General features: G+C 50.4%; 1 protein-coding gene across 11 annotated transcripts in view; it reads right to left on the bottom strand.

The window, feature by feature from the left end:
- Window positions 1–5,409: 5,409 nt before the first annotated feature.
- The window catches only part of Hdac4 (histone deacetylase 4), a 270,698-nt gene continuing 262,911 nt past the window's right edge, over window positions 5,410–13,196 (bottom strand). For 10 of the 11 annotated variants that reach the window (XM_036172943.1, XM_036172952.1, XM_036172951.1 and 7 more), the window contains exons 25-27: window positions 11,278–11,362; window positions 10,340–10,481; window positions 8,350–10,042 (exon numbers count right to left, since the gene is read on the bottom strand). In XM_036172943.1, the coding sequence (XP_036028836.1) occupies window positions 10,003–10,042; window positions 10,340–10,481; window positions 11,278–11,362 (267 nt within the window). In that variant the 3' untranslated portion in view covers window positions 8,350–10,002. Of the gene's footprint in view, window positions 10,043–10,339; window positions 10,482–11,277; window positions 11,363–13,196 lie in introns of all 11 variants that reach the window. The other variant, XM_036172953.1, reaches the window with a different exon arrangement.

Here is a 13,196-nt window from a genome sequence, read left to right on the forward strand (position 1 = left end):
AGCAGGGCTCACTGTGGCTGTGGTTGGGGAAATACTAGAGTGGGACCAGAAGTCGGTTCACAGCCAGGTCCTGCCAACAGCACAGTGCCAGTACTGTCATCTGGAACTACCTCCAGCGCGTGTCCTTGCTTCTGGGAACATCCATCTCTTCCTGTATAGAGAGTGGTGTCTGCCTCTGCTGGTGGCCCTGCCAGTTCAGTGACATTGCTGGAGCTTTGTGCATCCAATCATCAGTTGGAAATTTCAGAGCTGTGGACTCCTGGCAAGCGAGGGCCTGCTTTGTTCTGGGGTGGGAGTGGTTCCCAGTGCTGTGCCTAGGAGGGTGTCTACATCCAGGTGTTAGGATGGATGGGGAGGGGTATGTTCAGGTATGCGCTGCAGGCTCACTCTCCTGGCCATAGGAGAGAGACTTCCCTGCTCCCGACCTCCTAATCTGCGCTTTAGCCGTGGACTATCTTCCTGGGACTGCTGCCCTAGAGTCCACAAGCCGTGCTTTCCTTACATGGCAGGCTGCCCCGCCTGCATCTCCTCAGCTGCCTCCCCTGTGGATGTAGTGTCTTCTCTCAACTTGCCACTCACTGCTCCACCCTGCCACCCACCCTGTTTTGTGGCCAAGATGGACACCTAGCCTGAGACACTGATGTGCATTTCTAGTCAAGTTCTGACCCTCTGTCTCTAGACTCCTGTGTCCAAGCATCTGCTACCATCTCCAGTTGGAGAGGCGGTGGCCATTGCAGCCCACTCAGAGGCTCCGAAGCCGGCACTGTCAGCCTCACCAGACTGGCCCCCAGGAAGCCCTGTCAGCCTTAGCCACCCAGTCCTCTCTCATACTGCAGCTGGCTACCACCCTGAATTCCACCTCTTTCTCTTCACTGCTCAGTCTGTCAGAAGGCCAATCCTGAGTCTGGGCAGGTGTCTCCTGCAGGCTATACCCTGCTGGGCAACTGCAGCTGTGCTTAGATGCTTTACAACTTCCAGATGGAAGGGCCCCAAGTCCATAGGCAGCTCTCTAGGGTCTGTGGGTGCTGGGTCCCTTCAGAGGATGAGCTGTAGTCATAGTCAACTCATCTGTAGGGTCCCCACCCCACTTCCTCAGTCCCCACAACCATGCCCACTGCTTGGATGGCTCTTCTCGCTGTCCATTCCAAGCTCCTCGCCCTCTCTCCACCTGCCCCTACCTGTCTCCACGGTGAACTCTTACCATTTCCCCTCTCAGCATGCTGGTGAAGTTACTGGCTCAGGCTGTTATGTGTCTGTAGTCTGCTCCCTTGACCATGGGCCCAGGAGGCAGGTCTGTGGACCAGGCCTGACAGTCCACAGCTAGCCAGCGAGAAGAGAGAAGAGGGTGAATATATGTGGGAGCCAGTCCTGGGTACTCAGAAAGACCACAGCTGCCCTATGGGACAGATGAAGAGACTAACCTAAGGGGCCCCAGAGAGGAGTCTCAGTTTCTAGGTTTGCACTTCCCCAGGATTCTGGGGAATGGCTTGAGAATCTGACATTTAAGTGGTGCTACCTCAAATTATCTTCTTCCTGGGGTCAGGGCTTGGGGACTCAGGGGTGGGTAGCCTACTGGGTAAGGATGTGATTCTGGGGACCACCACCAGGTGGTGCTGGAATAGCACTGGCGTGTGTACACACACACACACACACACACACACACACTGCACCCTGCTCCTACTGTGGTACTCAATAGAGCAAGTGTCCTCAGACCTCAGTTTGACCTGACTTCAGCACTCAGGCCTTTCTCAGCAGCCCTCCTATCCTGCTGGTTCAGGGCCCTCACACACTGGGATGTGGCTGTGATGGAAACCCATGGGATCAAGGCTTTACCATGAATTCCCTGTCTGACCTGCTTCCTGATCTGCGGGGGGAATCCAACTTTAAGCAATCTTGTCTCTGCCTTACTTTGTCCAGTGTCCCCCTTCCAATCCCACACAATTAGACACCATCGGACTCCTTCTGTCATGGAGAGAAGATTCACACCTATCTGGAACTGCTTCCCCAGCTGGGTGTGGTGTGGCTGTCTTGGATCCCAGGCAGCCACTCACTCTGATGTTGGCATGAGCTCCAGGGAAGAGGGGTTCTCCAGAACTCTAGGACGACTCACGGTGCCCATTTCACAATTTTACTGACCACCCCGCATTCATGCTGCAGGACAGGCTAGGCCTCTACCCACTGTCTGGTCATGACTGGGAACATGTTTCTTAATACTAGGGAATTCCTTCCATCCCCCATCTCACCCCCACCCAGGTCACCAACCTTGAGTTTCTTTTGTTCAGTCTACACATGAACAACGTGGATACGCCCTAAGCACACCCTTCCTTTAATCCTCCTTAGCTGTTTGGACTAGTGTCCTGGGTGAATGGAGGTAAGAACAGCAGAGCACACGTTGGGAGGCCGGCACTTTCCTAAGTGGACAGTTTAGCAAGAGCTCTCAGTAGGCCTAAGCTTTGCTTCCTGCAGGGCTGGGGCTAACAGTTTTTGAAACTATGGAAGCAAACCTTCCAGTTTCGTGACTTCACCCTGCTTCCCAGCACGGCTTGGATGTGGCTTGGGCCTGACTGACAGAGGCTTTATAATGACTTTATCATGAATGGTTCTGAACACTCTCCACGTTTCTCCTTATCCAGGGGTCAAGTCTTCTCAGAACGGCTAGCTGGCACACATTTGACTTTTAATCAAAACAAACTGAAGACCAGGAGATATTTGAAACCTCTAAGGACTGCTCCCCCAAACTTTTGCCCAGGGGATGCCCTCTCCCAGGTTGCTTGCTGTGGGTGGCCATGCTAGGCTGTGAGTCAGGAAAGGAGGTCTGCCAACCCCAGGAGTGTATGGTAGGACAACTCTTCCCAGGCTTCAGGGAAGGCTTCACACAGTCTTAGGAGACCTGGAGCCAGGGGCATCTGGACCCTACCTGTGTTTTGTTTCCCAGCATGGACAGTGGACACACTATGACATGTAAACTGAAATTACAGCAAAGACATACATTTTAGATGGCTGGCTGATGTGAGCATGGTAGTAGACAATTCTCTGGAAACCAAACTCCATACGTGAGAGTGGGCATGGCTCAGTCACCATGCAGGGGGACCCCTTGTGTGTCCCAGGAGGGGGATGGGGTACTCGGCTCCATGATGTTAGTGGTGGGAACTGGCAGTTTGCATACTGGCTCTGAGTCTCAAAGCAAGCAGTGGAATGCAGCCCTGGTCCCCATCCCTGGGCCTCATTCACTGCTGAGGTTGGTTCTAACCCAGTTCATCACTGACTGCAAACAATGTCAGGGGAGACAACAGCAAAATGCTTTAAATGACTGGGAACTGAAAATGAGACCACATTGGATTCTACTTGTAGGCACAGCACGGGAGGATCCCATCTGTGGCCTGCAAAATGTAGGACTCTCAGCTCCAGCACCACATCTACCTGCATACCACCATGCTCCCTGCCATAATAATGGACTGAACCTCTGAAACTGTAAGCGAGCCACCTCAATTAAATGTTTTCATTTATAAGAGTTGCCATGGTCATGGTGTCTCTTTACAGTAATAAAAACCCTAAGAAAGAAATTGGTATCAGGAGTGGGGTATTGCTGTGAAAGGCCTGACATGTTTTTGTCTGGAGGGACTTGAACTTTGGGTTAAGCAGTGGAATGCTTTGAGCACTGCTTAATGAGTCTTACTAGTAGGAGCATGGAAGACAGAGGCACCGAGAGTTATTTGAACTGTTGGGGCTCACTCGAGGTTTCAGAGGAGTTTAGTATGTTGCCTCAAGATTGTTCTGGTGATACTTTGGTGAGGGAAATGGCTACCTTTTGCTCATGTCCAGAGTCTGCCTGAGGCTAAAGTGAAGTTTTAGATTAATTCTGTTGGCAGAAGAAATCTCAAAACAGCCTAGTATAGACTCTGTCATATGGATATTAGTGGTAACTCTAATTCATTTATAAGGAAAAGGCATAAGCTGAGCAGGTTAAGTTACAAAATGAAAATTTTGAGGAGAAAAGAGCACCAGGAAGCGGAATAGAGCCACATTCTATGTTCAAGGAGAGAAATGGATTAAGAAATGGAATAAAGGGAGTGGTGACCTCAGGGCAAGATCCTACCCAGTTAAAATTCTAACTTGTGGAAAGAAATGAAAGAAAAGCTTTGGAGCCAGGTGTGGTGGGAGACACCTTTAATCCCAGCACTGGGAAGGCAGAGGCTAGTGGATCTGAGTTTGAGGTCAGCCTTGGTCTACAGAGCAAGTTCAAGGACAGTCAAGCTTAGGCAGTGAAGTAAAATAGAAAGCTGTTGAAGATGTAATTAAACAAGGGGACCATGTTCCAGCCCCAGCAAGCAGCAAAACTTAAGGTTAGAAGTTAAGGTTAAAAGAAAGGAGTTATGGAATAAAGCTGCTATGGCCAGGTATGTGTCAGGGTTGTCCCTGAAGGGAGGCCTAGTAGAGAGGCCATTGCATGGAACTGTAAAGTTGAAGTCCAGATTGCTTTGGAGAACCCAAGACGTTAGAGATGCCAGAGTCACAGGATATCTGCCTAGGAGAGCTGCTAACAGGGAGTGGAACTAGCCCAAGAGAAAGAAGTGTATTATAGTCAATAAAGCTGAAAAAGAGTTGGAGATTTGAGGAACATGTTGACATCAGATATGGAGATGTAGGTTTGGAGTTTCCCCAGCAGGCTGTCAGTCTTGCTTTGGTCCAGTATTTCCTTGCTGTACTCCTTTCCTTGCATTTTGGAATTGTGATGTATATCCTGTGACACTATATGTTGGAAGTATGTGATCTGCTTTTGATTTTAATTTTTTTTACAGGTTATTACAGTTAAGAGATTGTCATGTACCTCAGAAGAGACTTTGGACTTTTGAAAACAACTTTGAGACTGCTATAGACTATGGGGACTTTTGAAGTTGGACTGAATGCATTTTGTTTTTGTTTTTTTGGTATTATATGGCTATGAGCCTTTGGGGACCAGGGAGTAGAATGGGGTGTGAAAGAAAATAGCTCCTAAGGGAATGGCACTATTAGGAGGTGTGGCCTTGCTAGAGGAAGTGTGTGCGTCACTGTAGGGGCAGATTTTGAGGTTTCTTTTGCTCAAGTTTTCTTCAGTGTGACAGTCAGTCGACTTCCTGCTGCCTTCTGGTCAAGATGTAGCCAGCACCATGTCTGCCTGCACACTGCCATGCTTCCCATCATGATGACAATGGACCGAACCTCTGAAACTGTAAGTCGCCACCTCAATTAAATGTTTTCTTTTAAGAGTTGCCATGGTTACGGTGTCTCTTTACAGCAATTAAAAAAACAAAAAAACTAGCTAAGACTGAAGTTGAAGTGTTGGGGCCCAATGATTCCCTGGGCACAGAAGTCAGTCCCCGGAATTCCAGGCACACACATCTGAGAGAGACCACAAGCAGAGCACAGAGATGGGAGGGCAATTAACGCAGTCTTTATTTACACCACAAGAGTGACAAGTGTGTGATGTGGTACAAACACTGGACCCGGGAGGTGGAAAGAGGTGACCGCCAGAGGACACCGCTGGTCAGTGAAACCCACCACACAAAATGAAACAAGAATGAGAAAACCAAACATGACCTCCAACCCCACCAAGAGGAGAAAGCGCCGCGGAGTGGAGGTCCAGACAACCAAAGAGAAAACAGGCTGTTACAGAGTGAAGGTGGCATGGCTGCGGAGCCCACCCAGCATCGTGTCACAGCACTTCAATGGCTTCGACCACACTTCTGGAGTGAGCTCTTGCTGAGGGAGGTCAGCCTCCTGTGCATACATGGAAACAGCATGTTTAACATTCTTACAGAGTGGAGAATGGTGCCTCCTCAGTGGAGCGCACACCCCCAGAACAAGGCCCGTCTGCATTCTGTTCTTTCCACAAGCAGACTGTGATCAATGTGAGGCTGGAGAGGCCAGCAAGGCCGGGTGCAGAGCATGCCCGGGTCCTTGAGAGGGAGAAATGCTTTCCTCCAGTGCTAAGTATCGCTTAGACCCAGGGCTCACAAAGGCCTGGATTGCTCAGTGTGGAACCCCAGCCCCGTGTCTTCCAGAAGGAATGAACCCGTCAACACAGCTGTGCTGAGATGAGAACTCACCCGAACCCCAGGTTCTCCACCAGAGGCCGGTGACAGCAGGCAGGGTGTGCCTGGCCCTGTGCAGGGAGAGAAAAGGAGACAAACAGAACAGAACAAAATCCTCTCAACCAGCTTGAGAGACAGGCAGTAGGGTCTGAATGTGGAGCTTGCACATGGATACAATCGACTCTCTGTCAAAGGTGCTAGGTAAACTCTTCTTAATGACACATGTGTAAGTAGTCCTTTTATTTTTCTTACAATAAAAAGTACAATTTCTTAAGAATAAGTTCAATAAGACTCAAACTCCCCCCTCCTCTCCTTCAAGATTTTGTTTTGTTTTACAGAAAAAAATTTCTGCATCTGCAAACATCATGAGAGGGGAAAGAAAGGCATCGTTTCTCCTTCCCCAGAGCTGCCGAGTTTGGCGTGCAAAATCTGTATACAATATAAAGACATGCCAGCGTACGTCCATGCAACCTCCAGATGTAGGAAACTTAAAAAAATATATTTATATATTTATATCTATATATTTATATATGTATCAATGCCCATAAAATACATGGGCCCAAAGTCTACAAAAAGAAGGGATGGAATGAGCACGTGGCTGTGACCAGTGAAGAAGGAATGTTCTGACAGAAAGAAACACAACCAAGTCCATCACCAGTGCTGCGGAGACCACTGCAAAATGGTCCTTCCTCTTGGGGACAGATTTGAAAGTAAAGAAAAACTGAAACACTCTGATAAAGTGGCCCTCGGAAGCCAGAGCCCTGGGATGTCCCTGTGGGTGTGGCCTTGGGAACAGCCACCTGCTGGTGGGGCATGCGCTCTCAGGGTGCAGCTGGAAGACCCAAGGGTGAGTGAACACCAGCATCCTGAGGACATGGTGTCTTCGGGCTTCCCTTAAAGGGATGTAAAGTGCTTGCTCCCGGCCCCCTTGCCAGCACCCACCAAGGCCTTTGCAAAGGAAGGGAGAAGGTAGAAGGTTCAAGGTCCAGGCAGGGGAGTGCTGTGGTCCTGCCCTGGAGGTCAAGGCTGACCTTCTGCCCTCCCTCTGTCCTGGATGATAATTGTGGGGAAGGGCCACGTGTCTTCAAAGGGAAGAAAAGGCTATATGGTAGGTAATGCTTTCAGCTCACAGGGAAGCTGGAGTGAGCTGGCTCCCTGGCCAGGCCCTTGAATCAAAGGTGACTTAATGGGACCAAAGTGAGTCCCTCTCACAGTCCCCTGACCACCGAATAGCCTGTTTGTTACCCCTTGCCTGAAGAAGGAAGATGGATGTGCACCTCCACAAGTCGTGGCTGGCACAAGAGGGCAGGTGGCAGGGTGTGCAGAAAATGGGCCAAGGCGGCCAGAAGAGCAGCTAGCTGGCCTCTGCCACCATGCAGTGCCACAAGCAGGGAGGGGCTGCAGGGGCTTCCTCAGGTTGGCTCCTTCTGCCAAGGGCCAGAGGAGCCACAGGGAGGAAGGAGTCAGACATGTCCCAAGACCTCTCCACCCTGCGCTCTACCCACCATCTTAGCTTTGCATTGACTCACAGCAGCCCAGCCATCAAAAGTCCAAGAATGTGTGCTCAGCCTGTCTGTCAAAAGCCTGACCCAGTTCCCATTACCCTGTAAATGCCACCTAACTCAGAAACTTAGCTGGGTGTCCCTTCTGAGTACCTCAACTTCCTCTTAGCAGTCTGAACTCCACATACTTTGGAATGAAATTGGCAGCGGCTTTAAGTGCTAGAAAAGAAGTCAGCAGTAAAAAAGAGTCAGCTGTCACAGAAAGAAAAGAGCAAAGACAAAGACTGACTGTCCCTCAGGACCCTGTGCTCCTACAGGCTCAAGTGACAAGGGTCAGCAGCCACAGGCTCCAAACCCAGGGCTGTGGCTCCAGCCAGAGTCTAGGCTATGAGGCTGCAGTGGAAACCCCTGAGCAGGTGCAGGGCCGGGCTCTGAGCCAGGCACTGTGGACATGCTTCAAAGGTCTTTGGGAAACCAGAGCTGGAGTTCTGTCCTGATGGAGTGGTTACACGTCCACACTCATCAATGCCGACCGCCCTCATGGCTCACAAGGCCTGCCCACCCTTGTAATACTACTAGTGTTGCAAGACAGAAGCCCCTGGCTGTGCGGCTCCTGGGGGGAGCCTGAAAAGACAAGGCAAGGGTACCTCGCAGACCTGCTAGCCATTCCCCAGAGGCTTCCTCTGAAAACCAAGTATGACAGCAGCGGTCCTGCATACAGCAGAGCTCTGCTTGCTGTACAAAAAGAAACAGAACCAAACCATAAAAACAACCTTCAGAGCTATAAAAAAAAAATGTACAAGTAAGAATTTAGAAAGAAAAAGTTTTAGACATTACCACCTTCAGAAAACTGCTGAATGGTGAGGGAAAAAAAGGTAAAATCCACAAAACAATGTTTTCTTTAGGATCTTTTGTGAAAAAATTCATACAAAAATCAACAGCAAGTTTATATCCTTTGCTATAAAAACTCATCAGGTACATATGTGCATGGAGGCTTGGAGAGGGCAGAGGCTTTGTTAGAAAATAATTAAAATTAAAGTACAAACTGGTAGGGAAGTTGCCCAGGGGTGAACATGTTGGCGATCTGGAAGCTGGCCAATCTGGAGCTCAAAATTCCTTGGGCTTCAATCCAGACCCCAGCCCTCAGCACCTCAGAGCTAACACACATGTCTTTCACCTGCCAGGACCTCTGCGGTCTGGATTTATTATATATATTTATATATACTTTGTCTATAAATGCATTATAAATATTTTATCAAGATCTCATAAGAATCAAGTTTCTTAGCTTGGAATACAGTGGAATATATATTATACATATATATATTTATTTATACCTAAAATTTAAGCAATACTTCATGCTACCTGCTTTTAATGAAAAGCATTCCGATCGTAACACTGCAGTGTGCCTACGACATGCTTCACAACCGAATGGAGATGCTCCACTGCTACGTGACGGATGAGAAAAGAACACTTTGGATCCGTTGAAAACATGTTGGACTTCAAAACTGCCGGCAGTTCGCTGCTTTTTGGAACTACCTCATCTTCCTTAAACAGCGATCAACCCAAGCAAGGCTGGCTGTACTGCGGCCCTGGGGACAGTGGCTGGCGCCTACTCTTGTGATGCCAGGCCAGCACCACAGCCCAGCCAGCCGCAGGACACTGCCACACCAATTCTTGGTGTTTTTTTTTTTTTTTTTTCTTAAGGCATTGTTCCTCAGACTTCAGAAAACCCAGCCACAAAAAAATCCATCAGAGCAATAAAAAAAGGCACAAACTCGCATCTTCCGATGGCTTCGAGAGGCTCCAGCTGACTCCCAGGCTCCCATTTCTGTTCTGTCCAGTTTCTTTTTTTCTTTAGAGTCTCTTCCAACTCTGTCCCTCACTAAGCTGTGAACCCCCACAGCACCCCACTAAGGTCCACAAGGCAGGCCAGAGCCATAGAAAACTCTCTGTTTAAAAAAAAAAAGCTACAAGATGAGCTGAGTGGTTTACACGGAGAATGTGGGATTGTGGGTAAGAATCAAATGTTAAGCACCAGTTTTAATCAAGTTTTTTCTGTATTATTAGATCTTTGATTTTCATTTTCCTCATGCCAACTCGATTCAGCAACTCTGCCTAAGTTGCCACAGGCTTCTTCCTTCGTGGGCTTCCCTGGGGGACCCCACCAGCGTGTACTTGGCTTTCCGCGTGTCTGTGTGCCTGTGTGTTGCACGCTGTCCTGTGTTCCATGTGACTTGCCACACCTGGTGTTCATGTGCGTCTCCAGACCTGTGGTCCAGGGCGGCGGAAAGACCTCCCGTGGCTGCTGCTCCTGGTGTCCCTTGCACTCAGAGAGAGCACCAAGGCGGGACGGGACGCAGGAGTGACACGGGAAAGTTTCTTGGCTGAGCTTCAAGACAGACAAACAAAGGAGAGAACAGCAGCGTGGGCTACAGTGGTGGCTCCTCCTCCATAGGCTCCTCCTCCGACCTGTGGAGGGGAGAAGAGGGTCAGGCAGGGTGCACGGTGGGGGGGGGGGGGGGGGGTGGGGCTGTGCAATCGGGCTTCCTTTCCCAGAGTCATTGAGATCTCTGCCCCACCAAGGCTCAAGCTCTTCCCTGGTGGACAGTTTTAGTTTGTGGAGTCAGTGGGCATGTCCACCATCTGTCCTGTCCACGAAGGGCTAGGCTGGCACAAGGCTGGGTGCACACAGTAAGATTCTGCCAGGTCCTCAGGCACAGGTGTACCCAGCAGGCCTTTCTTAGGGAGGACATGGGCAGGGCTTACCTCTTCTCAGCAGGTTTTACGCCTACAGACAGTGAGGCCATGGCGGTGAGGGTCTCAGCCTCTTCCTTCTCACACTTCTGCGCCTCAATCAGAGAGTGCCCCACAGTGGAGGCCAGGCGCTGCAGGCAGCGCCAGTACTTGCCTGGGGGAGGGGGGGGGACACTCAGTGACTTCCCGGTCCCTGGGGCCCTAGGGAAGACTTTCACTTGTGCCTGAAAAGTGCCTCTCTGAAGAGCACTGCCTGGTGGTGAACTCTCAAACACTTAGCTGCAGCACAGGTCACTGGACATGGGGTTGGGACTGTTGTGGGGCCTGGCTCTCCACATTCACAGGACTCTGCCTTGCTGTGGGCAACCAGAAATTCTGGGAGCAGGCTCATGCAGACCTGACAGCACCCAGACTCTAGGAGTTTCCTCCCTGGAGTCTTGTAGAAGCTGGGGACATACCACACCCAGATCCAGCACAGGGAGGCCTGCTCGAGCAGCTTTTTAGGGTCAGAGGCATCAGTAGAAACAGCTTTGAGGTCAGAACTAAATGGCCCCATGCGGACCTAGTAGAAGCCTTTAGGTGTGCATCATCTTTGTAAGCGTTTGTACCAGGATGGGCATATCAGAGCCCAGGCAAGGAGTGGCAGGTGTACCTGGGGCAGGGTGCTGCGTGGGGGCCTAGCTGTGTGCCTGCTGCCTAGCCCTGGGACTTCTGCTTGAATGGGAGATAGGTTCTACCCTATGTGGGGTACCTCTAGACTTACAGTCCAAGGCACCCTGGTTCTGGGCATCTGAACTAAGTAACTTGAGACCACTGGTGTCCAGATTCTTTCGAACCCCAGTACAGCAGGAACTAGCTCTGGGAGTCTCTACTAGCTCATCAAATGCCAGGGAAAGAGAGGCCTTGTGTTCCAGTCCTGGGTCCCCAGGATCACCCGGCCAGCCACTTACTGTGGATGTCCATCACTTTCTCCATGGAGTGGACAGCATTGGCGTTAGGTCTCTGCTGCAGAACCTTTTCTGGCAGAGGCTCAAGCTGTAAGAGAGACACAGATAGATTATGATGGTGATGGACAGCATATGATCTGTGTATGTGTTCATCTATGTATGATCTGTGTATTTGCTAATGGGTGTCCAGAGACAGCACTTAGCTCCCCAAGATATAGTAATTTGTAGAGAAGATACAGTAACTCTAAAAAGCCAACATGACTCCATATTTTTTTCCTCCTTAGGTTCAACAGATTGTACTCATGGCTTCCCAGGAGGATAGACCCAGGAGGAGGCTGCACAGAGAACGTCGGCTTGGTGTCATTGTGTGCCACTCAGAGCAGAGAAAGAATGGTTAGTTGCTGCAGCTACACTTCCATGACCTGGCCTTGTAGTGCCCAAGATCTCAATCCTGCTTTCTCACACACGTGGAAGACGGCAGTGCTTGGAGGGAAGTGAGCAGGTCTCTCACAGGTGAAATATCTAACAACAGGATAGTAAGTAGGTAGCAGGGCCCAGGACAGAATCACGTCTGCAACAACAGCTATGGAGAAAGTCTGTTCTCCCTACAGGTCGGGGAGAACACACAAAAGGGAGAGCGAGAGCCAGGCCCAAAGGGGAAGCCGATCTTACCTCAGCTGTGGGTGGACGCCAAAAAATAAAGTCACCCTGAATTTGCCCTGGCCTCAACCTGACTGGAGAGCTGCTATGTATAGTTTCTGGGCTTCCTAATCCAGGGCATCTGGCCAAAGTCACTGCAGCCCTCTGTGAGACATCCATCCCCAACCTGGCTGCATGTGAGCACTGCCAATTACATCCCAGGAAGCATGACCTTCTAACTGAAGACATCATTCAACATGGCCATCAGGAGCTGGGGTGAGTGGAGCAAACATGGCACCCTCAAGCTATTCACCAACAAGCAACAATGGCTGAGGCCAGGCTGGGCGGGAAGACTGGAGAGGCTCCGGGGACACCAGAGAACACAGAGGGTCCACCTGGAACAGTGCCCCACAGCTACAGCTGGGACAGGCTGAGCACTGGAGTAACACAGCATGGAGTCAGTACCCGACCTATAACCTGAGCGTAAACACAGAAGGAAGGGAGGAAGTGTGTGTGTGGAAAGACAGACATTCCCGATAGAACTGCTAATGATCCCAGGACGTCAACTTCCTGCTTCTCCACCTCCATCTTCCACAGGGGAACAGAAGTGACTACAAGTGAAGGCTGGTGGCCGAGGTGAACACACCACTGTGCAGCCCCCAGGTGCAGTACTGACAATGGCCAGGCCATCGACACTCCCTCCCACGCCCATCACCATGAACAACTTCACTTACTTTTGCACTGCTGTGAGAGGAGGGAGGGTTTGTTTGGCTCAGGGCCCGAGGCTCAGTAAATCCTGGTGGGAGGTGCAATGGCAGGGACAGCCCCACCGGCCCTCACTCGCCAGTCAAGCAGAAGCACAGGTGAACATAGAACAAACTGTGACCCTCAAGCCATGTCCCAGGGACCTACAGCCAACAGGTCACACAGCTTTCCCAACAGTGTCAAACATACAAGTTTGTAAGGGACATTTCACACTCACACTGGCCAACATAAACTGGGAGACATTCCAGAAAAATCTTGACCAGAACGTCCTGAGGTCATCAGAGCCAGGAAAAGCAATGGGAAGTGGGACAAGCAGAGGAGACTGAGGGGTGCAGAAGGACCAAGCTCAACACTAGATCCTGGGTGGGACAGAGGAAGGCCCCTGTGTAGCACTGGTGACATCCAGACATACCTGGAGTTCTGTGGACAGCCAGAGGAGAGCTGGCTTCCAAGCTATGACAAGGTCTCATGCAGTGGGGGAGGTTACTGATCGGTGTGTGGGAACTCAGGCACTGTCA

This window comes from Onychomys torridus, chromosome 23 (assembly GCF_903995425.1).
Source record: "Onychomys torridus chromosome 23, mOncTor1.1, whole genome shotgun sequence".
Classification (NCBI taxonomy): Eukaryota; Metazoa; Chordata; class Mammalia; order Rodentia; family Cricetidae; genus Onychomys; species Onychomys torridus.